The following is a 27182-nucleotide window of genomic DNA, read 5'->3' as shown; positions in this document are numbered from 1 at the left end:
AAACAAGCATTACCACCTGAGTTCCGCCTCCTGTCAGATCAGCGGTGGCAAGAGATTCTCTCAAGAGTGTAAACTCTATTGTGAACTGCACATGCAAGGGATCTAGGTTATGTACTCCTTATGAGAAATTAATGCCTGATGATCTGAGGTAAAACAGTTTTATCCCAAAACCACTCCCCAACCAGTCTGTGGAAAAATTGTCTTCCATGAAACCGAACCCTAAAGGCTGGGACTACTAATCTTAAAAATGTCTAGTTTTTAATAAGAAAATAAGACATATAAAAAACAGCAAAGTATAACACATAAAAGAAACACAGGAAAGAAAGCAGCCAAATGAAACTGATTCTGAATGGGTCCAGATACTGAATTTGGCAGGCAAAGACTTCAAAGTAGTTACCCTAAGTATGTCAAAATAATGCAATAAAAACATAACAACTGAACATATATAGGCTCTCAAAAGAAAAATGGAATGTACAAAGAGAACTAAATGGAAATTCTGGAGCTGAAAAGTAGAGTAGATGAATGAAAAATTCAGGCCGGGCGCGGTGGCTCACGCCTGTAATCCCAGCACTTTGGGAGGCCGAGGTGGGTGGATCACGAGGTCAAGAGATCGAGACCATCCTGGTCAACATGGTGAAACCCCGTCTCTACTAAAAATACAAAAAATTAGCTGGGCACGGTGGCGCGTGCCTGTAATCCCAGCTACTCAGGAGGCTGAGGCAGGAGAATTGCCTGAACCCAGGAGGCAGAGGTTGCGGTGAGCCGAGATCGCGCCATTGCACTCCAGCCTGGGCAACAAGAGCGAAACTCAGTCTCAAAAAAAAAAAAAATTCACATAGGCTAAAGAGCAGATTAGAGATGATAAAATACTGCAAACTTAAGTAAAAATGATCTAATTTGAAGACCAAAGAGAATAAAAGAAGAAAAATGAACTGTCTATGAGACAATTTATCAGCATAAATTGGAGAAGTCCTAGAAAAGGGGTGGAAAAATTTGAAGAAGTAAAAAAAGTCCCAAATTTGGTGAAAAACATTAGCTTATGGTTCAAAAAAGTCAACGAACTCCAATAAGCTCTTGAAAAATTTCAACCACCAAGTAATACATTTTATGCCCATGATATTAACAAAAGAAAAAGGAATGACAATGGGGAATGAGAAAATACATCTTTCTTTTCAATGAAGTTCAGTTCATTTATTTGAGAAAAATGTTCAGTGCTTTTAACAGTCTCTTCAAGAAATCCTAGTATATCATGGTTTCGAAGATGGCTGGGTTTAAACTATCATTTTGCTATTCATCTTCTATTTGTCTCATCTGATTTTTGCTTCTCTGTTCTTCCTTTCCTCATATTTTATTTATTGTTTGGGAGGAAAGGGGATGGATTAGTTATATTGTTTTTCCTAAATTTTTGGCCTAGATATTGTAATATACAGCCTTAACTCATCACAGTCTACTTAAAATTATTCTTGCATCACTTCATATAAAATATAAGACACTTGGAATAATTTACTCCACCCCCTTCCTTTGTGCTGTTACTGTCATATATTTCACATCCAGATATGTTATAATTCCTAGAATTAAATATTATAAATTTTGCATCAAACAGTTGCTTTTTAAAGAAACGACGAAAAGAAAAAAACAGATTCTTATGTTTACCCACACATTTACCATTTCCAGTGCTCTTTATTCCTTTCGTAGATATAAGTTTCCATCTGGTATTATTTCCTTTCAGCCTGAAGAATTTCCTTTAGCATTTCCTATAGTGCAGACTTGCTCACGATGGAGTCTCTCTCAGCTTTCATTTACTCAAAAGATATTTTCATTTTTGAAGGAAATTTTCTCTAGAATCTTAGGTTGAGACTTTTGTTCCTTCAGCATTTTAAAGAGGTCTTTCCACTGTCCTTGGTTTTAGTTGCTTTTTATGAGGAGTTGGCTGTCAACTGTACTTTTGCTCCCCTGTAAGTATCTTGTCTTCTGTTTCTCTGCTTGCAAGAGTTTATCTCTGGTTTGACTACTGTATGTCTAAGTGTGGTTTCCTTTGCATTTATCATTCTTGCAGTTCACTGAGCTGCTCAGATCTATAAGATACTATTTCATCAAATTTGGAGAATTTAAGGCCATTATTTCTTCAAATATATATATTTTTTGTCCAATTCTTTCTCTACTGTCCTTCCAGGACACCAACCATGCATATGTTAGACTACCTGATATTGTACTAAAGGTCACTGAGGTTTTGTTCATTTCCTCCCAGTCTTTTCTGTGTTCTAGATTGGTTCATTTTTACTGATCTATCTTCAAGTTCAGTGAACCAATCTGTTGTTAAGCCCATCAGATTTTTCATTTCAGGTATTGTGCTTTCAATTCTAGAATTTCCATTTCTAGAGTTGGATCCAACTCTAGATTCCTTTCTAGAGTTTCTTTTTCTTTTTTGGCCGAGATTCCCCATTTCTTTACTCATGATGATCACTTTACCACTAAGTCCTTGAAATATTTATAATAGAAGGACTAAAGTTCATGTCTGCTAATTCCAACATGTAGATCATCTAAGGCCTACTTCTACTGATTGCTTTTTCTCCAGATTATGCATTACAGTTCTTTATTTCTTCTTGAGTTAATGTTCCATTACATACTGGGCATTATAAATAAAACATTGTAGAAACTATGGATTCAGTTATCTTCTCTTGAAGTTACATCATTAGCTGATTATCATGAGGACTGGTTTTATACTATACCTATACCTAAACAGTGAAAAAAATCGCTATAAACAAAAACTATAGCGATTTGTTTATACTTTATTCTTAATCCCAGAACACAGTCTTTACTCCTGAGCCAACACCCTTTTGAGATTTTGATGAAAATTCTGAAGTATTTGCTAAGCCGTCTAAGTAAAATTCCAAATTCTGTCTCCTTTGAGGGAGACAGAAACTGAAGTCTCTGCTCATCTTTCTAATGTTTTCAGTTATTACTTTTCACTAGCCCCTCTGGAGGTCTCTCTTACATGAGTATTTAAGAGTCAGCTAAAGATTTCAGAGGAGTTCACATGCAGACTGAAGGACTACTCTTTATGCCTCAATTTCCAGCCTCTCTGGTAGCCCTAAACTCCAGCCTCTCTGGTAGCCCTAAACTCCATCCTTTGATATCTCAAGTCAATAAAGCTGTAAGTTTCTGCTTGCATTTTAGTGACACCTCATACTGACTAGACTGGGAGTGCTTTCGAGAGGAAAAGCTGTATAAAAGTAAATCTAACCATAAAAATTCTGAAACACACCAGGTGCAGTGGCTCATGCCTGTAATTCCAGCACGTGGAGGCCGAGGCGGGGGATCACCTGAGGTTGGGAGTTTGAGACCAGCCTGACCAACATAGAGAAACCCTGTCTCTACTAAAAATACAAAATTAGCTGGGTGGGCATAGTGGCACATGCCTGTAATCCCAGCTACTCAGGAGGCTGAGGCAGGAGAATTGCTTGAACCCAGGAGGTGGAGGCTGTGGTGAGCAGAGATTGCACCATTGCACTCCAGCCTGGGCAACAAGAGCAAAACTCTGTCTCTAAAAAAGACAAACAAAAATAAATAAATCTTGGCCAGCATGTTTCCTTTCTTTCAAGGGTCAAATTCTTTAGAAAACTGTTTTATATATTCTGCCCAAAGTTTATAATTGCCATCTATGAGATTTAGTCTAATACAAGCTTCTCCACCATTACCAAGAGTCTCTTTAAGAGTTCAGTTTTATATTGACCCCATTATTTTTTATTCCCCTTCTTTGTTGCTGCTGCTTTTTTTTTTATTTTTCAAAGTTCTGTATCTATTTTTAAAAGGGCAACTTCAAGCTCAAATCCTTGGAATTATCCTTAACTTGCCTTTTTCTCTCACTCCCAGTGTCTAATCCTCTGAGTACTATCTTTAAAATAGATCCAGAATGTGATCCACTTTTATCATTTCTACTGCTACCAACAGACCAAGCCATTCTCTTCTTTCCTCTAGAATATTTTAATAGTCTCTTAATTGGTCTCCTTGCCCCCATCCTTCATTCTATAACACTCCATAGACCTAAGTTATCCTATTAAGACATAAGTTAAACAATGTCTTTCCATTTTACTCAAAGTAAAAGCCCACAAGGTCCTATAATATCTAGCATTTCTATGATCTTTTTGATTTTAGTTCCTATGACATATCTTCTTCTTCATTTTTTTCCAGCCACAAGAGCTTTCTCTTATCTCTTTAACACTCTTGGCATGCTTCTATTTCAAGGCCTTTGTTCTGGGTGCTGCTAGCTATTTCTGTGACACTTTTATCCTAAATATCCACATGGTTCACTCCCCGACCACCTTTAGGTTTAGGTCTTTGCTCAAATGTCACTTTCTCAGTGAAGCCTTCCCTGGCTAGACCTTTTAATATTTTAACTCACCTCACTGAACCCATCATTTTCTGTTCTTGCCCTTGCTTCGTTTTGTTAATCTCATTTATAATAATCCAACATATAATTTTCTTTTTTATTGTTTATTGTCTCTTAGCAAAGATCTATAAGGGCAGGGATTTGGGTACGTACGTTTTGTCACTACTTTTCTTTCCAGAGCCTTGAACAGTGTCTGGTACATAGTAGGCACTTCTCTGGCTAGACCTTTTAATATTTTAACTCACCTCACTGAACCCATCATTTTCTGTTCCTTGCCCTTGCTTCGTTTTGTTAATCTCATTTATAATAATCGAACATACAATTTTCTTTTTTATTGTTTATTGTCTCTTAGCAAAGATCTATAAGGGCAGGGATTTGGGTACGTTTTGTTCACTACTTTTCTTTCCAGAGCCTTGAACAGTGTCTAGTACATAGTAGGCACTCAATAAAATAGCTGTTAAATAAATGCCTGATTGAATCAATGATGTATTTTGTTCTTTAGCTATTAGGACAAAAAAAAGCTGCAGAGCCCTCTATGTGAAAATATAGGTAGGTGGAAACCATGTCAACCTCAGTATACTGAGGATTTATGTTTAAAACATCATGGACATTTCTTTAACAATGCATATTGGCTATGTGAGCTAGGGTTGGGCTGGTTATATAAGCTAGGGCATTTAATGTCACATGAAAATTGTGTGTATGTATATGTGTTTAATAGACATCCCCAAAGTGGGCAATATCTAATCAAATTCTATAGTATAGAATTTCAAAGATGAATTAGTATGCCTGGCAGAAATTTTAGAAAGATAAATGGTTCTTAATGTAATTCAGATGACAGCATATATAGAAGACATGGTGTTCTTTGAAGAATACTTACTAAATGCCTTTATGCCACTAGTAATAATATGGTCCTTACCACTGAGGATCTTAAAGACTAGGGGAAGGGATGGACAAAAGTAATGACCACACAGTATGTCAGGTGGCTAAAGATACACAGTAAAGGAATAGCTACATTCAAGTGGCCAGAGGTCTACAATGGCTTCCATAAAGAGTGACACTTGATCTAAGATTTAAAGGACAACAGATTACACAGGTAAAGAAGAAAAGAAAGGAATTTTTAGGTAGCTATTTTTAGGTACACATGCAAAAGCATGAATGTAAAGGAGCATATAAAAGATGTAAGGAACTGTGTAAAGTAGTCTGGTGAAACTACATATGGATATTGCAAAAGATGATGCTGAATGAGACATAATGAGGCTGGAATATCAATAACTAGTTTGATCTCCGCACATAACTAAGAGAACTTTTACTTGTAGAAGATGACTAAGTTACAGTATAGCAATATAAAATTGTAATCATAAGTACACAAGTCCATAAAAATCTCTCAAGGTAATCATGACTGATGGCTGAATGATAATATTCATTTGCTACATATTAATTTAACTCTACTGATTAGTTGCTTACTATTGCCTGTTAGCACATACCTAAGTGGGCCACAAAAATTTAACAACTTATTGAAGAAAAAGGCTTAAAACAGAGAAAATGCTACTAACTCATTTTCCAGTAAATTGGGAATGGATCATATTATTTGATACTAAATAGTAGAAGTACCTTGATTCAGAATACTACTGTATAATAGGAAGACAGAGTGAAAGACTCAATAATTTAGGTCTATGTTACAGAACATCTGGGAGGCAATCTTTCTCACACCAAAGTCACATAGTAAGTGTAGCAAAAGACTACTTAACTAGCAGTCTTCGCTATCTAGAAAACAGCAGGAAATTGGAAGTAAGCAAAACATTTGCTCAAGAACCAAACAGAGAACACAAAGTCCAGCTATTTTATTCACAGGAGAAAGTCCTGACATTTTCATTCAAAGTCTTTTAATCTTAGGCATAATTTAAATAAACACAGTACCTGCATCCTCACTCATAGTACATTGCTGTAAAAAATAGAGGTGGGTGATGGGATGGGAGTAAGATGTTATATGGTTCACAGACATCAGAAGAAATTTAAGGTCACAGCCTTACCACAAAGGATAGAGAAAAACTGTATAAAGCAAACATAGGACACAGAAAGCACAGCAGTCCAAGGCATTTAGCTGGGGAGTAAATGCATTTAGCTGGAGTAAACAGCTGCACACACCCTTAAGCAGCCCTGAAAATATCACTAAATCAGAATCCATATAACAATTAATATTATCAACGGTATCCCCAAGTCATCTAGAAAATGTTAACTTACGTTCAATGAACTCTTTTTTAGAAGGCAGGGAAGCATGTAATATATTTTGGAAAAATCCATCAAAATAGTTAAAACAAAAAGCATTGAAGCTTAAAATGTAGGCTTTGGTAAGTAAGCTTGAAACTTCATATCTCATTCCTCCAATGTCATGCCAACATTTTAAATTTCTTAAGGCTTAGAAACAACATAGTTTCTAATGTGTCTTTTTTATACCTCTAGTATCCTAATCATTCTAAGGAATTCTATCCTCTTAAAATCAGTGGACAGAACAGGGGAACAGAGGTTCTTTTGTTTTTTGAGGTGGAGTTTCACTCTGTCACCCAGGCTAGAGTGCAGTGGTGTGATCTCGGCTTACTGCAGCCTCTGCCTCCTGGGTTCAAGCAATTCTTCTGCCTCAGTCTCCTGAGTAGCTGGGACTACAGGTACATGCTGCCATGCCCAGCTAATTTTTGTATTTTTAGTAGAGATGGGGTTTCACCATGTTGGCCAGGATGGTCTTGACCTCCTAACCTTGTGGATCAGCCCACCTCGGCCTCCCAAAATGCTGGGATTACAGGCATGAGCCTCTGCGTCCGGCTAGAACAGAGGTTCTTAACTAGAGAGTCACAGATGAACTTTGTGTCTATAAACTCCCTGAAGTTATATGCAAAATTTTGTGTCTATATTTGCATGTATAGTTTTCTAGAGAAAGGGGTCCATAGCTATCTAATTCTTAAAGAAGATTATAAACCAAAAAAATACTTCAGAATATTGGTTTAGACTAGAAAATGCTTTAAATGAGGAAAAAAGAACTCATTTATTCATAGAGAATGACTAATTTACCTTATATTTTATTTAAATGTACTATTAATGTAAACATAATTAGCATCAGTGCTATGCATAAGTGAGAACATTTATATAGTATTCAGTAAGTTATTAATTTCTAAAACATTCAAAATATGCTAACTTAAAAAATGCTATCTGGAAGGGCATGTATGTAACCTATTGACTTTTGCTTATTTGAATGTGTAAATGTTATAACAAATTATCTGGGTAATACACCTAAAGGTATAATGCATTTGGTTTCCTATATCTTTCTAATACATTGGGACACATACAGTCATTCTGACTAAGCCATTCCTAAGGAAGAATTATGAAATAAAACTTTTTTCTTATTGCTCTACTATTCAAGAAGCTCCATTGAAGTACTCTACTTAACTGTGTTTATATTCTCTTTAAAGCACCCTATGGATGATGTATTATTCCAGAATTTACAGCAGAAGCTCTCTTAACAGATCCTTTCCTAACAGATTTAATGGATTAACAGACTCTCCATTTCCTCTATAAAACATACTGAATGTCGCTCATGGGATGCTAAATGCTTGTGGTGCTTAGCTATTCAATTAAGCCTGCACCCTTCTACTTCCACTGATTAGACTGTTTTGCTTACCAAGTCCTTTGGGATTGTTGCTAACCCTACTTATGCTGGTTTTCTATGTTGTACTTATAATTTACTTTATGTAAAGAGACAAAATAAGTGCCTACTACCAAGAGGTTTATTACTTATTTGAAAATCAGGTAAATGCTTTGAAAAGCCTCTAAAAACAAGATGCATACCCCCACAAATGAAACTAATTTATGTGGGGGTAAGACAGTTGTAAAAGACTAGGGTAACTATCCTGAAAATCTAAGAGGACTTTGTACGTGGATTACTTTTCAAGTATCTAAGTTCTAGATTTACTTTGGAGAAATCAACCTGAAAACTGACACATTATGGGTATATTTACATAAGAAAGACGGGAAATCTGATCTATAGGTCCATAGCCAAAGAAATAATCTTGGTTCTCCTCCAAAATACTGGTAAGCAAATACATAAATATTTAAGATCTGTATGCATCTTTTTGCTTATTTTTAAATGATTCTTGCTTTAACCTTTTGGTTTGGTTAAGTGAACATCTCTGAATCTTGATCACTTTGAACAGAAGGGCTTCTATTTTATGTGATCTGTAATGTAGATACTGAATTCTTCTTAATATCAGAAACTAATGGCCTTCTATGGATAATTCATTTTTTTCTTTTTCTTTTTGAGATGGAGTCTTGCTCTGTTGCCCAGGCTAGAGTGCAGTGGCACGATCTTGGCTTACTGCAGCCTCTGCCTCCTGGGTTGAAGTGATTCTCCTGCCTCAGCCTCCTGAGTAGCTGGGACTACAGGCATGTGCCACTATGCCTGGCTAATTTTTTTTTTTTTTTGAGATCGAGTTTCACTCCTGTTGCCCAGGGTGGAGTGCAATGGCATGATCTTGGCTCACCACAACCTCTGCCTACTGGGTTCAAGCGATTCTCCTGCCTCAGCCTCCCAAGTAGCTGGGATTATAGGCATGCACCACTAGGCCTGGCTAATTTTGTATTTTTAGTAGAGATGGGTGTTCTTCCAGCCTCAGATGATCTGCCTGCCTCAGCCTCCCAAAGTGCTAGAATTACAGGTGTGAGCCACCATGCCTGAAATTTTTTTGTATTTTTAGTAGAGACAGGGTTTCACCATGTTGGCCAGGTTGGTCTCAAACTCCTGACCTCAAATGATCGGCCTGCCTTGTTCTCCCAAAGTGCTGGGATTACAGGCGTGAGCCACCACACCTGGCCTTCTGTGGAAAATTACCCCAAAGGAATAAATGTAAAAGTAGTTTATTTTAAGCGCTGTGTCAGTCTACGGAGGGATAAGCTTTGCCTTTCTGGAGCTTTCAAATCACACTGTAGGAAGATGGCTTCCTTGACACAAATAGCACACTTTTAAAGGTAACAGAGTCTTCTCAGGAGGCAAATTATTAAAGTCTTCCACCTTGGGGTTAGCCTGGCTAAGACCCTAGGATGAATTTGACAACTGTATATGGATCACAATCTATGGTATAACTGTGGGAATTTTCGGCTGATATTTTCCAGCAAACCATAGAAAAATTCTCATTTATTAGCTATTGAAACTTGCTAATTTTGCCTCTGAGAGTTAAATAAACTTCCATGTTCTAAAAGGTTTGGCTGTTGCTCTTTGATAAATAACAGTACAGATAACTATGGATTTTTAGAATACAAAGCACACTGAAGGAACACCATTTTCAGAAACTCAAGAAATTTAATGTGAGAAAAACATAATAAACGTGGGGTTACTGTCAAATATGTTTTTCATTCTTAGTATGTATGTATCAGTGTAAGACATCATAAATTATAGTAATATTACTGAAAGGATTCACTAGAGTCACATTAAGCAACAAAGAAACCTTCACCAAGAACCAGGAAAAACCCCACAATAAAGCATAAACACAACTACCTGGCTGTTTGTGGTAGGTGAGCTCTCTACTTGTTAAGCAGAACCATCGTTTCTTAAAATTCTTTTTTCCAATTCGAGTTCTTCCCTGAGCTCTTTTATACATCTCACTGCCAAAATAACAGATGTAAACATTTAGCTATAAAAATTAAAAGTTAATCCAAAACAAAGAAGTATCCTTTAATTTTAAATGACATGAACAGTTGTGTAAAGTTATATTAAAAATGTAAAAATGTTTTTGCCATCCATGACTGTTGTATTTATTTTGGCCATACTAAAGGAATAAAGTCTTTAATTAATTTAATATTTTTCTTTTTTTGTTTTAATTTAATATTTTTAACTGTGCTATACAGAATAAAAAAGGGCCAAATGAGTGATCCCTGCCCCCCATTAACTTCTAATAATAAACACTTTACATTAAGACTGAATAGTGCTATTACTTTTTTAAAGTACTCCAAATACCTATCATCTCACTATAATCGCAAAACAACTCTAGGACTGTATACACAGGAAATCATACTTCTCTGCCATCAAGTTTGTAAGACAGTAAGGGTGACTTACCTGACTGATAATTTTGGCAGTTCTAACACAGAACACGAACGCAGATCTCCTCACTCTTAGACCCATATTCTTTGTACTTACTTAATATATATACTGATAAATGATTTTCATTCTAATTTCATTAAATTACCCTTCTTTCAGATGCACAGGCTCGCTCGTACCACTGGACTCTTTAGTTTCAGTAGATGAAATTTCATCCAAGAACTAAATGGGGAAATGGGCAAATATTACACTGTGTGATAACATACATTACAAAACATTCAGTTTATCTTCCATGTCATTGATTATAACAGGAAATTCTTCATTGTTAAGGAATATACATAACAATAATTTAGAAAACAAAACACATATTTAATTACAAAGGAAATCCCTAATTTATAAATGACAAGTATTATAAAAGTTTTAATTAATTAATTAATTAATTATTTTTGGGACAGAGTCTCATTCTGTTGCCCAGGCTGGAGGTGCAGTGGCACAATCTTGGCTCACTGCAACCTCTCCCTTCCAGGTTCAAGTGATTCTCATGCCTCAGCTTCCCAAGTAGCTGGGATTATAGGTGTGTGTCACCACGTCCATCTAATTTTTTGTATTTTTAGTAGAGACAGGATTACACCATGTTGGCCAGGCTAGTCTCGAAATCCTGGCCTCAAGTGATCTACCTGCCTCAGCTTCCCAAAGTGCTGGGATTACAGGTGTGAGCCACTGTGCCCGGCCTAAAACTTTGTTCTTAAGTTACTTAAAACCAAGAACATATTTTCTTGTAGAAATAATTCAATCCACAATTCCTTAACTGAAATACTGAAACATATAAAGCTCTAATACAAAGTTTTTAAATCTTGTCTTTGATTTTAAGTCCTCATTTAGGGGTATAACTTAACCTGAACTAGTATAAGGCTATTTATAGTCTGTACTTATCTTACTGTAAGTATTCATGCATTGTGCTATAAGAATTAAGGTATTTGATTGCGGTGTGCTACCCTAGGCTCTGCTGGGGAGTGTTACGTATAGTATATACTGATTCCCTTTTGAAACTCTGAAAAACTGAATTCTGAAATACTTTTGGTCCCAATGATTTTACATATAAGATTGTGAACTTTTATTATAGGTTAAGGATCACCAAAGTATGGCCCAGAGGGCCAAGTTTGACCTGTAGTCTGTTTTTGGTAAGGCCCAAAAGAATACAGGTTGAACATCTCTAATCTGAAAATCCCAAATGCTCCAAAACTCAAAACTTTTGAGTGCCAACAGGATATTTAAAGGAAATGCTTGCTGGAGCATTCTGGATTTCAAATTTTGGATTTCCAGATTAGGCATGCTCAACCAGTTAAAAAAAATAAGAGGGGGGAGAGAGAGAGAGAGAGAGACAGAAAGTATTCCAAAATTTGAAAAAATCCAAAATCCAAAACAATTCTGGTCTCAAGCATTTTTGATAAAGGATATTCAACCTCTAACTGTTACATTTTTAAAGGGTTGTGAAATCAAAGACTATATGGCAGAGACCTTATGTGATCAGCAAAGCCTAAAATAATTTCTCACTATCCATTTACAGAAAAGAGTTTGCCAACTTCTATTACATATAAGTGACTTTAGCTCTGAGAGATGGTATTTCACAGTCATGACTGAAGTGTAAAGAGATTCTCTGGGATAACCTGGAAATCTAATCACCATTTATAAACTTTCCATGGAGAATGTGGAAATGTGGTGACTCAAGGAAATTTGCAGTATCCATCTTTAGCAATGACAAGTCAGCCAGTGAAGGACATTTAGCTTCATAAATATGCTACTTTGGCCAAGGACTTTTTAGTATTTGGCTGTCTCTTCATGGGAAAGGGAAATTAGCAGTTCAAGAAACAATTATTTTCTTTCTTTTTTTTTATCTACCATTACCTTGATCTTGAGGAAAAATTCTTGTTCTTAAATACTATCCTATTTTGCCCCCTAAATGAGCTATCCATTGGTTTAGTTCATTAGGTGGATATTACAAACTCAGAAACTCAGAGACAGTCTGAATTTCTTTGCTTTTTCCTTTATACTTTCGTACGTTGTTCTACTTAGGACTTAAACAAAAACAAAACACATTCCTATAAGGATGATATTGAGGCTCCAGTGCTTATTCTGAAGTGCAATTTGTAGGCACAGCCATTTTCTCCTAAGACTGGCTGATAATTGCCCGCCAGAGCCCAGAGTTAGAGGTTTTCAAATAGAATGTTTATTTCTAGTTTGCTGGGAGGAAATACTGGTAAGTGAAAGAATAAGAACAGAGTTCCTTTTGCATTATATGTGGGTGATGCAGGTACAAGTGTCCAACTGAAGAAATACCCTACCACAACATCAGTAGGTGATTCGCCCACCTCAGCCTCCCAAAGTTCTGGGATTAAAGGCATGAGCCACTTTGTCCAGCCATTAATTTATTTATAATAATTCTTAAAAATCCATGGGGTAAATACAGAGATATAAAGTGGAAAAAAAAAAAAAAACCCAGTAATTAAGATGGACTATAGGCAAGGTAACCTATAGTTTGCTCAGGATCATCCCTAACAGGACTCTTCTTCTTATCCCAGAATAATCACTAATAGTATTTTTCACTCTTAGAAGTGTTCTGATTTAGACATCAAATTATATGGTCACCTTGTTTATAAAACTATCCAGGTTATCCTTTCTAAAATCTGCAGGAAATAGGGTAAAATTCAGAGTTCTACTCTGTTTTCTTCTGCATCAATAGTAAATGTCACTGGTCAGAGGGCCAATATAAAATGATAAATTGAGCTTCACAAGCTTTTGCAATTTATAGCACTGCACATATCCAGTTGCAACTACTAAATAATAAAGGAAACTAGGATATTAAGGCAAAATATCCTATGCCAGCTTAGGAACCTAGAACCAAGTCTGAGAGGCATCCTATGGCGACAGTCAATTAGAATGTGAGTGGGTGACTCAGGGCAGATCTGGAACAGATTAAACTCCTGGAACCCTTAAATACTTTCTCCACTGACATTATCAACTCTACACATTCTGATTATATCGGGGAAAAAAATCAGATGCTACCATAGTCTAGGTCACAAAACATGGAAAAACAACCCCCAAACAAAAGACAGTACATCATAATCTTGCCAATAAAAGTCTGCCTACAGTATCCCACAAGTGTTTCAACAATGTCCTAAAAATAAAAGGGCAGCTTTTTCTTTGCCTATTCTTTTGAAAGACTTTCTCCTCAAAAGCCTTTAATGGCTGCTTAAAAAAAATTCTGGTTAAACAGGCACTATTCTAGATGAAAAATATTCCAATGGATTTTATTTTTTTAAATCAACATTTTCACTTACTAAGTCTCTGTAAGAATCCTAAGTATAAAAAAAGACCCAAGCATATACCTCAACAAAATACTATAGCGACCAACTGCTAATCATAGTACAGAAATTGAATGAAGTATTTAACATTTGGCTTTGTTAATTTGGATTCATTAAGTTAAGATTGTGATAGTACCTTCTTCAGGCCCAGTTTAGATATAATTCATCTCTTTCCTTTTTTTAAAAAAAAATTCTTACCTTCTAGACTATATAGGGTAGAGTACTTCAAAGGTAACTTTTCTTTTTAAGTTTTCGGGGTTTTACAATAATGCTATATTTTGTTTAGATGATTCAGGACTAAAGACCCAAGGAATTAAAGATCCTTTCAAAACATTCTCAACTTCTAAGTACAGTGATTTTTGTATGCTGCAGGCCTCGTGTTAGGATATCATATACTACAGGCTTTTGTAAATTTATAGTAACTTTCCTCAGGTTACTACCATAAATTTGTATTGTTTATTAAATGTTCAATAATATATGTATTTTTTTACTATGGCAATTAAGTGTCCACTATACATCAGACACCACACAAAACCTTTACCCCTAGAGACCAGTGGTTCTCAACCAGAGGCAATTCTGTCCCTCAAAGAACATTTGGCAATACCTGGAGGCATGTTTGGCTGTCAAAGCAGGATGCATACTTCTTAGATCTAAGGGGTAGAGGCCAGGGATGCTGCTAAATATCCTGTAACGCATAAGCCAGCCCCTCACAATCAACAACTATCTGGCCCCCAAAGCCTATAACGTCACTTTGAGAAATCCAAACCGTAGACTTCTGTAACTTGTGTTTCTAAGGTACTGGCAAAAGTAGCTGTTTTTAAAACTTCTTTTTATACAAGTCTGGTATTTTCAAAGCTGAAAAACACAGCTTTGTATAAGAAGGAAAAAGAAAAAGGAAGTCTTTTTGACAAACAGTTTAAACAGTATTATTTAAACTGGGGATTGAGTCATAAGAATAATATATATAAAATATTATTTCCCCTATGCTATATGAAAGAAATATTAACAATTCCAGAATAAAACAATCATACCTTTTTAACTGCTATAATATATCCTTCTTCTTGAAACATTTTGAAAAATTCACACATGAATGTCTCTTTGAAACTTGACTAAGAAAAAACAAACACAGGGTTTACATGTGTTAAATAGAGAATTAAGAAAAGAATGAACTGCATTTTTAAGCTGAGGATTAAGGCCTAAAAGGACTCAATTATATATTTCCAGAGAAATACAGGGCTTGGAGTGGAAGACTTCTTTCAAAGCTGTCATGCGATTATGGCACAGGCAGGCAGACAGATCATCCTGCACCTCCTCACTAGGCTCTCCCTACCTCAGATTTAGCAGTTTACATGTAACTATCCGGTTTTTCTTTTTTTTTAATGTTCTCATTAAACCGATTTTTTAAAAATTTTCTAGAGATAGAGTCTTGCTATGTTGCTGGGACTAGAGTGCAGTGGCTATTCTCAGGTGCCATCATCATGCACTACAGCCTTGAACTCCTGGCCTCAAGTGATCTTCCTGCTTCAGCTTCTTGGGATTAAAGACACAAGTCACCATGCCCAGCCTCTGAAACTGTCCTCTTTAACAGGTGACTAAAAGAGCATCTACTTCAAAGACAGCTATTGTGTCTGTATGTGTGTGTGTGCGTATTTATTTTGTTTTGCTTTGTTTTTAATTTGGAAGAAGGTAAGTCAAGGAGAAAGGATCACAGGATGTAACAACATTTAGAAATGTGAAAAAATAAAAGATGTAAAGACTTACCTTGCTTTTGGATAGACTCCCCCAGGTTCCCAAAGTTTGAATAGTTTTTGAAATGAGAGTTAATGTTCTAATTGTCTGTGCATCCTAAAGAATGTAAAAAAAGACCAAAACTACTAAGTTTTCAAGAAAATAATTTCTATAAAAAAGTAGAATAAATGGACTACATTGCTGTAAAACAATGACTCAAAAACATTCAAACCACACACAGTTAAAATCTAGCTAAGGCTGGGTACAACTCACTGGACTAAGGAATTAAGAGACTAAAGAAGCCACATATACTAGACAATTCTTCCCAAAGTAATTAATGAAGATGTAGTGCTTTTAAAAGCCATAATTTTTTTGTTTCTTTTGTGAGACAGAGTCTCGCTTTGTTGCCCAGGCTGGAGGGCAGTGGTGTGATCTCGGCTCACTGCAACCTCCATGTCCTGGATTCAAGCAATTCTCCTGTCTCAGCCCCCTGAGTAGCTGGGATTATAAGTGCCTGCCACCACGCCTGGCTAATTTTGGTATTTTTAGTAGAGACAGGGTTTTGCCATGTTGGCCAGGCTGGTCTTGAACTCCTGACTTCAGGTGATCAGCCCGCCTCAGCCTCCCAAAGTGCTGAGATTACAGACACGAGCTACTGCACCTGGCCAAAACCCATAATTTTATCAATATTATATATAAGTTGTTTTGTACAGTATGCACCTTAAATTACCTGACAAATTATATTCACTTCTGGAATGTCAAAGGCATCTACTTTACTACCTTATAACTTAAAATGGCAGTTTTAGGTGTTCCAAATTTTCTGTGCTCAGCTCACCACTTAACATATTCAATACTTTAAATGGCTTCTGCAATTAACTCTTTTCACCAGGGACACAAAGACCTAAATTCAGCTTAGGAAATGTGAAGTCACCTAGTTCGTTTTGGATCTTACCAGAGGGTGACTATTTGGGTCTATTATCCAAGATGTTTTTCAGGCCTATCTATCTGAAAGAAGTAATATATAGGAGCATATAAAATTGACTAAATGGTGTTCCCTCAGTAATCTTTGTTCCATTTTTTTTTAAATTGAGATATAATTTACATAGACAAAATGAACATATCTTAAATGCTTAAATACCCTGCTGAATTTTCACCAATCCATACATTTGTGTGAAGTTTCTATCAAAACACAGTCCATTTTTATGTTTTAAGGATTCAAGTAAACAATATCTTGCTTCTAAAGATATATCCAGAAAAATTTAGATTCAGAAAAGCTTTAGTTTAATTTTTGGCTCACATTCCTTAATATTTTAGTATCTCGCCCCCTCCATTGAAAACAGGCAATGAATGTGAAGGGGAAGAGATGACCAGAATATAAGGCAATCTGGAAAAGAAGGGATGTTTGGGATATGATCATTATGATATACTTATGAAACAGATACACACCTCAATTAAGGTTATTCAGAAAATATCTTAGCTGTAACATCTGGGATTTCATTATATCTATAAAAGGTCCCTACAATTCTCTGCCTTTGAAGAAAATAATATTCTTAAAGATGTCCTGGCACCTGCACTCATGTTTCTTGCAGCATTATTTAAAATAACAAAGCCATGGAACCAACCTAAGTATCCACCAACATCTGTTACAGGAATATACATATTCAAGTATGAATACAAGGCAGACTCACAAGTTCAGAAGTAGGAGTTCTGTTTATGTCCAGAATGTTGCTACCACACTTTCATTGCCTCAGAGTTCTATGCAGCTTTAGTAACAAAGCCACAGAATGGACGGCCCTGTGAACAAAAGGACACTGGCCCACTCTCTGCTGGGGCTACTCACAGGCCATTTATTCTTTGGCAAGAAAGGGCGTGGTGCTGCCCCTGCAATATGGTTCTATTCAGTTCTCACAAAGTTAAGTGAGCATCAATGTCATGTAGTCATTGAGAGGAGAAATGGGTACTCAGAACCTGGTTTAACTCTAAAACTCATGTGTTTTCCCTACACTATTTAATGAACAATTCCTCTTGACTGTGAGTTTCCTAAGGGAAAAGAGTATCTTATTCATCACTGCATCTCCAGTACTGAGCATGAGATGATACATTATAGGTACTTGAACATATGTTGGCCTAAGAGGTTGGAAGGGATAGGATTAAGCTCACAGCTGATAAAGACTGACTGAATTTGAATTCCAGTTTAATCCAGCTCAAACTGAGTAAGATCAAATCATAATTTGTCCATTGTGTGAGCTTGGAAAAGTTACTGTATTGTGATTTCCTTATCTGCAAATGTGGATGATAACAGAATTTACCTCATAGGATTGCTAGGAGACCAAATAAGTTAAAACATAAAGTAGTTAGAACAAAGCCTAATACAAAGCACTAAATAAATGTGGGCTATTATTATTATTTATTTTACCAATCAGCAACTAAGAGCAATTAGATATGATTATAAAGTATTTGGAACATAAAAGCTTAAAGAATCATATAAGCCAAAATAAACCATATAAGAAGGAATCAGAAGTATAGCAAAAATAATAAAGAATTTTAAAAAGAAGTAAACATGTAAATCTATGCAGTGGAGATTTACATTTTTAATAATTAAATAGGACTGCAGAACAAAGATTATATGCTTAAAAAAGTTTTAAATCTCCTATGTTTACAGTATTACCTCGGGTGAATAAAAAGTAAAAATACCAATATATTTAACAAGTTATGTTCCAATAAAAGTTCCTACACCTTTCACTATACTGCATTCTTGGTTTCTTTTTCTGTTTTTACTGTTAATGCTTATCCAGTGCACCTGCCATTTAATATTTTTCTAGTTATACGCTGTCAGTTTCATTGCCACTATTCTATCTTAGATGCTGTTTCTAAATTAAATGAAATTTCTCTTGTAGATGTCTTTCTCAGAGAAAAGAGCCTCTTCAAATTTCTGTGAAATTTAAAAATATCTGCAAAATTAAACTATTTTAATAAATCAGGAAAGCAGATTTTATTTGAATAAAAAACCTATCAAAATGAAACCTGTAACTAATGAAAAAAAAAATCTTATGGAAATTTACAAACACACACAGTCACAGATGGAAAAATATAATAAATCCCCTTTGTACTCATCAAAGCTTCAGTAATTAACCTTTTATCACTCTTGTATAACATCTTTTAACAACAAAAAATAGATTAGCCTCTCTTGAAAGACTGAAATGGCCAAGAAAAATGCTGAGTAAATTTAAGTATCAGTTATAAGAAAATACAGCCCAGTGAAATTGGTTTATTTTATCTTTTCTTCATTTTAACAAAAATTTAAAAAATGGAATAAAGCTTTCAGAAGAACAAACACTTACTGGATGATGAGGTCGCAAATGAAAAGTATGAGGTGATACTACGGCTACAGCAAAGAAACGAAGAAATACAAAGCTGCTCACTGCAGAATACTGAACATGAGGGTCATCTGCAGGAAAAAAATGGTGAAATGTCATGCACAAAAACACTTAATTAAAAAACAAAGATGATAAAAAAATATAGAAAAGACGTGCAAACTAGCAGAGCAACATAATTTGTCTAGTAAGTACTGAGGTGATGAAATGATCGTGATGTTTATGACTAAATTAAAAGAAAAAATACTATGATTAAAAAAATCCAAAAGAAATAAGGAATAATATGAAAAAAGGCAAAGCTGCTAGTTTTTCAGAAATAATTTAATTTGAAAAATACCTCTTTCCTTATCTGCAAGAAGACACTGCTGAAATTACAACAAAAATAAAAGTAGTATCTAGCACTACCTAGTGGTAACAATGAATCATCCCTTAAGAGTAGGATACAAGGCTGCTTTCAGTCTTAGGTTCTTGTTTCAATTCCCACCTCCTCCCCCCTAAATCTTAATTTCAAAGGTTATGCAACAAAAATAATTAGGCAGAAATATTTACTTTAAAAAAGCTATCAATAGTCCATAAATAAAAATGCAGATGAACTGAAGACTACTTGTGGCTTTGATCATTCACCTACAATTTTCGTTTTGGACTGGAGTCAACTTTACCCAACAATCAGACAGATGGTGGTGAAGCAGGTGGTGAGGGAATCTTTGGGTTTGTTTCGAGTTTTAACTCTTCTAATTCATTCAGTAGATGACCATCAACAAGTTGTTTAATTTGTCATTGTTTAATAATATCTGTTTTCTACGTGCTGTCTGCCCTGCCCTCCCACCCCTCCATTCCCCAGTCTTCTAGGGTAGTAAGAACGACAAAAACAAGAGAATATGAAACACTTATGGCAACAAAACTGTCACTACTATAGTCTAGTGAGGATATGAAGACCATGTTAAGTTCACAAAAACATAACTAAGGAGATACATCTGCATGTATCTAATAACATAAAGTGTTTAAGATCATTTATACAAACAAGAATTAAACAGCTAAAGCAGATTTAAGGCCAAGATCACCAGTTAGTGTAGAGTACAGTGAATGGCAGCATGTGCTTTGGAGTAGACCAGGCCCAGGTTTGAGGCCCTGCTTGCCTGTGACCATGTCATAGACCTTGGTAAAGTTACTCAGCTTCTCTAAACCTTAGTTTCACACCTAGTGGAAGTAGTACCTATCTCATGTGGTTTTGTGAAAATGAGAATAGGAGATAATGCAGGCTAATACTGTGTGTGTTACTAAGTAGTCAATATGGTTATCATGACCTAACTATTCAAAAATATAATTTCAATGAGGATTTCACCTTTCTGTGTGTCTCTAGTTCCCCTTATTTTTGTTATGAAGATTAGATATAGTCTTCTTATTTGAAACTATAATTAGCAAAGACATTTAGATTTGAATTTATCTAGATGTTAGTCAGATAGCTCCACTAATTTGGTAATGGGTCAATTTAGCAAAAAGGCAGTTAACTGTACATATGCGTGCACAGGGTGAGCACAAGCTTAAAAGAACATGATAAAGCTACAAAATCTCTTCAGATGGTTACAGAAATAAACTCACAGTTTTGCACAGCTGGTTAAAACTAATAATTTAAGTACCTGCCTAATCTTACCCTCCTACCCACTACCTCCCCCATTATAGATAGATCTGGAAAGCTAGCTATAGCAAGTTTATTTACTTTTCCGAGATACATTAAAATGTGAATAATTCTAAGTATTAACAGGGACAGTAACTCTTAATTTTATGAAATGTTTCTAAGCAAAATCTTGACATAGCTACTTTTTCAAAATTAAAAATGCCAGTTACTAATAAATGGTACCTCAAAACGCTACATATGTTGCAACAGAAAGGTTTCTAATATCTAAGATCATTTCTGTAAAAATCTCTCACCACCAAAACCTTATTAGCATTCTCAAACTGTCAAATCTAGTTAATTTTATGGATCAAAATAGTCTCACTATCTGAATGCATGCAGCTGGAAAAGACAGTTGCCATAAATACTAAAGGTATTTTTATTTTTAACTCTCATAAGCATCGGATATAAATGCTTATTTATATAATGTCACAGTTCTAAATTTTTGTCTTTCTTAAATCTAATGGTGATTTTGATTTGCTCTTTGTATAAAGTTGTATTATACTGAAATAAAATGAAATATGTATTTTTGAGATTTCAAGAAAAATAAATCCGATTTCTTATGAGAAAGCTAGAACCATTTTGAAAAACTGAAGATTGTACTTAAAAACCTGAAATATCTCACACAAACCAAATATGTAATTAATATCTAAACAAAAGTCAAAGAAAAAGAAATGGCATGTTTTAGTAAAACAAGGCACTTACTAGGAAATCTCTGAGTAGCCATCTGCCTCAGAGAATAAAAGATATCACACATTAGAGTGGGGCAGCTCATACTTGATTTTACAATTGTATTGAATAACTTGTCTACGTAGTAGCGCAGATTTTCCTGCAGGATTTAAAAAGGTAAACATTAAGATTTTGATGTTCACACATCTTTAATAGCCTTCATGAAAGAAAAATGTAATGAAGATGAGATTTATTAGATAGTTACTACCTAATACTTTTTAAAGCATTGTTTCCCTTTTCCAAACTCATTCAGTTAAAGAACAAACGTGTATACTGACTTAATAAATTAAATTTAGATTTGCTAGGCATAAGAGGTGAATCTATGAATAAACCTCACAAGAAGCAACAGGGAATAAAATGATCCAAAAGGAAAAAAAAAAAAAACAAAAAACCTCAGATACACAAGCACAAGGACACTGTTGACACTATTATCCACTGCAATAAAAATCTGTGACCCTAACATAGTCACTGTTTTTTCAGAGGCCACTGAAACTACTGACTGATCAAGTCACTGTGTCACTTAGGCTGATCAGTTTGAGCCCAAAGGAATGGCCAGAATAGGGGCTGCAACTGTAGCTATAGCTTCCATTCACTATTGTTACTAAAGAGACAAGAACAAAAATAAAGTGAAACTACTGAGGAAATAACATTCTAAAAACTAATCCTAGGAAATGCTGCTAATAGTAAAGGCTTATGTAAAGAATAAACAGCATTGCTTCCCCCCATACGGCTTTATTTTAACATAAGTGGGAGAAGTGTACACCATTAAGACCAATTTTAATGCAATATAAATATGAACATAGCAAGGACTCACCTTATTATTTTCTACATTATCTCCCTCTTTCAATTTAATAGGATCGATTTCACAGGATTTTGAGGAGTCACATATCTGAAAAATAATTTTTTCAGTTAATTCTCTTTTCTAAGTAATCTGACAAAATGAAAAGAACTATTATTTTTCTGATAATAAAAGTTAATTACAGAAATTTAAGTTGTAACAAAGTGTAAAACCCCCATCCAGGGATAACATATACAATTTTCTAAAATGCTATATCAAAAAGTATTTGTCATATATTTGAAACTCTAGCTAAAATAGAAATCCCATAACAAAGAAATAATGTTTTTACACTATACTGTACCCTTTAGGTAAAAATCCATTGACAGAGAAGTAAATAATGTGCTTCTAAAGTGTTCAGTCTTATTTTTTTCAGTAACACATGAATGAATGAATCCTTCGCATGAATACATCACTTGATAAAACAGCCACTATCATAAGCCACAAAGTCATTGTTGGAAATAAATTCTGTACCTCATCTAGAATAGGTTTTAATGTTACTTTCAGGTAGTGCCCTCCCACTATTTTCATCATCTCATCCAGACATCGGGTAGCCAAGGAATTTCCTCTAAAAATTGTGTTTGCATCTCTGAAATAGAAAGAGATGAAACCAAGTGTAGTAAACAAAGGTTGTGAAACCAATAATATAACATACTTGACCAATTTAAGAAAGAAGCATTTAGTTGAAACAGGTAAGACATACTAGAAGGCATAATTTTAATAATTTTTACCATTTATCTAAAAGCTTGCTGCCATTAGGTTTTTCAAAGTTAACAAAAATATATTAAAATAATGGTCAGGTGTGCTGGCTCATGCCTGTAATCCAGCACTTTGGGGGTGTGAATCAAGTGGATCACTTGGGGAAGTCAGGAGTTTGAGACTAGCCTGGCCAACACGCTAAAACCCCATCTCTACTAAAAATACAAAAATGAGCTGGGCGTGGTGGCGAGTGCCTGTAATCCCAACCACTCAGGAGGCTGAGGCAGGAGAATCTCTTGAACCCAGGAGGCAGAGGCTGAAGTGAGCCAAGATCACACTACTGTACTCCAGCCTGGGCGAAAGAGCGAGACTCCATCTTAAAAACAAACAAAAAACCCAACACACACACACGCACGCACACACACACACACACAGGTATTTTTAAAAAAAGGTAAATCATATTTGTGAACCAAAAATGTGGAGTACATGTATGTCTGTGTGTGTAAAAAAAACAACCACGTTAGACTCTGATATGAACAAGAAGTCACCTGATCGCTTTTTAGAATGTCATATATATGCATATAAGGGTGATACATAACGAATAAAGAAAAAAAACACTTCTGCTCTGGTGTTTTTACTTGTGACACAAGAATCATTACACTAAGAAGCAGATTAGTAACATATAAAATTTCCTCCCGAGTTAAAGAAAAACATCCTTCATTAATTGTCCTTAGGTAGGTGAGTATCGTTTAATAGCTTAACTGCCTTTTATTTGCTAAGTACTTCTTTTCAGCTTACTCTACAGTAAGGCTGATCAATACAAAAAAACTCAGACTACCAAAACAATCTGTCAAACTAAGGTCCAATTTCAAGAACATGTAATTAACATTTAATAAAATATAACTCTTACTGTGTATCCTTCAAGTCTAATTCAGCCACAGCAGTGGCAAAAGGAACAAGTTTATCATGGTGCAGCAGCAGTCGTACAAGGGGCAAAACAGCATCATTTTTATCTCGACATATTTCACTCAAAATGTAAGCAGCTGAGGCAGATATTGGCTAAATATAGGAAGGCAGAAAACAAGTACAAAAATCAAAGAAACATTATTAACTATTCAATCACTAGCCTGTAAAAATATCTGAAATAATGAGACTAAAGCTGTTGTACAGGGTAATTTTCTAAATTTTTTATCAGAGATGACTGTTGGAGCATACGTTGGAATCACAGTACTCTGGTTCAGATAAATAGAAATGTGCGTGTGTATGTGTGTGTGTGTGTGTGTATATATATGTATACATATAATTTTTACTGTTTTAATAAAACTTGATATTCTGAAATCTTTTCCTTATCATTTATTGAATTATTTTAGCCATTTTGTGTTAAATCATATCCTTAAGATTCTTAACATACTTGAACATCTGGTGATTTTAGCAGCAAAGTTTTCAAAGGACCATAGTACTCTGAAGGAAGCACGCAGTCTTCTGTATAACATATATTTAATCGAAGAGACCCCAGGTCATCAGTTTTGGATGACTTGTTTCCATTGTCTCTTGGTTGTAGCAAGTACCTGAAGTAAAAATATAAGTGATTCCATGTGATGGAAATACATTCAAGCCAATGAGGCAAGTTGAGTTAAGCTATAAAAAAAACTAAACAAAAAAAGTCAATTTAGTATTTACGGTTAGGAAATTTCGTAAGTAGCAGGCTACTAATCTTCAGAGGCCTCATATTGGTTATATATTGGATTAGAAAGCTATCAGTACATTTTTATCCAGGAAACAAAAAGCATACATAATGCAGAAATTAAAATCTCAAATTTGAGTAAGAGTTTCATTAGCTTGCAGGTTTAGAAAAAAATGATAATAAAAGGTAAAACATTTAAAATCCAATGTATTATCAAAAATACATTTTTACCAACTAAATTTAAGAAAGAAGCATTTAGTTGAAAATAGAAAAGACAGTCCAGATTCAGTGGCTCATGCCTGTAATCTCAGCACTTTAGGAGGCTGAGGCAGGCTGATCACTTGGGGTCAGGAGTTTGAGACCAGCCTGGCCAACATGGTGAAACCCTGTCTCTACCAAAAAAACAAAAATTAGCCAGGCATGGTGACAGGTGCCTGTAAACCAGCTACTTGGGAGGCTGAGGCAGGAGAATCACTTGAATCCAGGAGGCAGAGGTTGTGGTGAGCCGAGATCCTGCCACTGTACTCCAATCTGGGCCAGTCTGTGTGACAGAGTGAGACTGTCTCAAAAAGAATTAAAAAAAAAAAAAAAAAAAAAAAAGGTAAGATCTCTCAAAATGCATAAGTAATCTTGTTTTAAAGTAAATTCTTTATCCAAAAATTTAAACTTAAGAGAAGTTTGCAGGACCAAAACCAGAAATCTAAGAGTTAAAAAAACAAACAAACAAAAAAAAACCTTTTTATCATGGGAATTTAAAAACACAAACAAAAGAGAAGAGAATATTGAGCTCTCACATACCCATTATCTAGCGTAAACAATTATCAACTGAAGACTAATCTTGTTCACAGTCACAAAAAGAACAAAATCAGCTGGGCGTGGTGGCTCACGCCTATAATCCCAGCACTTTGGGAGGCCGAGGTGGGCGGATCACGAGGACAAGAGATTGAGACCATGATGGCCAACATGGTGAAACCCTGTCTCTACTAAAAATACAAAAATTAGCTGTGCATGGTGGCATGCACCTGCAGTCCCAGCTACTCGGGAGGCTGAGGCAAGAGAATCAATCGCTTGAACCTGGGAGGCAGAGGTTACAGTAAGCCGAGATTGCACTACTGTGCTCTTGCCTGGTGACAGAGCAAGACTCAGTCTCAAAAAAATAAAATAAAAAAACAAAATCGTGTCCTTTGTGCCAACATGGATGCAGCTGGAGGCTATTACCCTATGTGAATTAATGCAGAAAAAGAAAACTAAATACTATATGTTCTCACTTGTAAGTGAGAGCGAAACACTGGGTATGCATGAACACAAAGATGGGAACAATAGACACTGGGGGTTCCAAACGTGGGGAGGGAGACAGGAGAATGGAGTTGAAAAATTATCGGATACTTTGTTCACTACTTGGGTGAAACGATTATAAGCCTAAACCTCAGCATTATACAATATACCCATGTAACAAACCTGCACATGTACCCCTGAATCTAAAATTAAAAAACAAAACAAAACTGGATGAAGGCTGATAAAAATTGTTAAGTACCAATGACAATCAAGAATTCTTATTTCCTTTTTTTGGAGGGTACTCAGCAGTATGCTTGCCTAAATTTGAAATTTACGATTTGTTGTTAGTGTAAATATCTTTTTTTTTCTAGACTCTATCAGGTTTAGAGAAAGGCAATTTTTACTCTTATAGTAGCCTAAGTTTGCAAACACAATTGAACTCAATTAATTTGGACATTAAAAATTCAGAATTGCTGCGCCTTAGCCAAAATATATCTTTCTAGGACTGGAAAAAAAAAGTTTGCTACTCATTCAAGATATCATGGGAGTTACAGGATTTAAAATATTGTTTAAACTCTTAAAAAATTATTTCTCTAAAATAATATGCCAATTACAAATAATTCATCCCCTTTATTCCATTAAAGCAAAATATCTAAAAACCTCTAGGAAAAAACCTAACTGTATTCTTATTCTTCAATAATTCATTGTTTTAAAAAGGTATGTTCTTGCACTGTATATAAAATAGTGAATCTTTGCTTCACTTAACTATAACCAGAAACTAAACTGCAGAAAAACTACTATATATGTCTTTTATGAGTACATTCTAAAACAAAATTATTTGAAAAGTTACTATGTGCAGCCAGATACTCAATAGTAATACTGATAACATCCTTATTTGGACACTGAAAGTAGCATAATTTTAAATTACGCTGCAGAAACTATCACAATTAGAATATATTAAGGTAATTTATTTATAAATATTTACCTGCATATATTTTTTTCCTGTGGCGTATCATCATATTGCCCACCAAATGTATTTTCAGAAATAACCCCAAATTAAATTTACAAAATTGGACTTGCCATTAACAAACACTGTAGGGTAGACAAAAGCAACTAAATGGAGATTATTTTTGTAGCAAAGCTCAAACTTCAAGAACCAAGAAAGAACCTGTGTAGACTACCACTTATTATTTTCATTACTCTTTGAACCAGTATCTTCTTTATTTAAAATTTTAAAATTCTTGTTACATATAGACAAATAGGTAATAATGCATACATATATAAACATGTCATCAAATCAGTGCTTTTGTTTTTTTAAGGAACTTTTTAGTTTTCTTCATTTTTAACTTTGGTTT

At 35.1% G+C, this 27182-nt stretch overlaps 1 protein-coding gene across 2 annotated transcripts in view; it reads right to left on the bottom strand.

The window, feature by feature from the left end:
• Window positions 1-27182, bottom strand: part of RASA2 (RAS p21 protein activator 2) — a 121667-nt gene that overhangs the window by 13203 nt on the left and 81282 nt on the right. Inside the window, exons 10-19 of one of the 2 annotated variants that reach the window (XM_064378751.1) lie at window positions 24280-24436; window positions 23779-23927; window positions 22644-22758; window positions 22149-22223; window positions 21311-21434; window positions 18901-19007; window positions 15593-15676; window positions 14863-14940; window positions 10618-10691; window positions 9927-10036 (exon numbers count right to left, since the gene is read on the bottom strand). In XM_064378751.1, the coding sequence (XP_064234821.1) occupies window positions 9927-10036; window positions 10618-10691; window positions 14863-14940; window positions 15593-15676; window positions 18901-19007; window positions 21311-21434; window positions 22149-22223; window positions 22644-22758; window positions 23779-23927; window positions 24280-24436 (1073 nt within the window). The remainder of the gene's footprint in view (window positions 1-9926; window positions 10037-10617; window positions 10692-14862; window positions 14941-15592; window positions 15677-18900; window positions 19008-21310; window positions 21435-22148; window positions 22224-22643; window positions 22759-23778; window positions 23928-24279; window positions 24437-27182) is intronic. The other variant, XM_064378752.1, reaches the window with a different exon arrangement.

The sequence above is a fragment of the Aotus nancymaae genome, unplaced genomic scaffold (genome assembly GCF_030222135.1).
Source record: "Aotus nancymaae isolate 86718 unplaced genomic scaffold, 86718_ANA_hifiasm-v0.15.2.pri h1tg000019l, whole genome shotgun sequence".
In the NCBI taxonomy this organism is placed as follows: domain Eukaryota; kingdom Metazoa; phylum Chordata; class Mammalia; order Primates; family Aotidae; genus Aotus; species Aotus nancymaae.
Note: the sequence above shows the minus strand (reverse complement) of the source record. Positions and strands in the feature narration are given on the sequence as shown.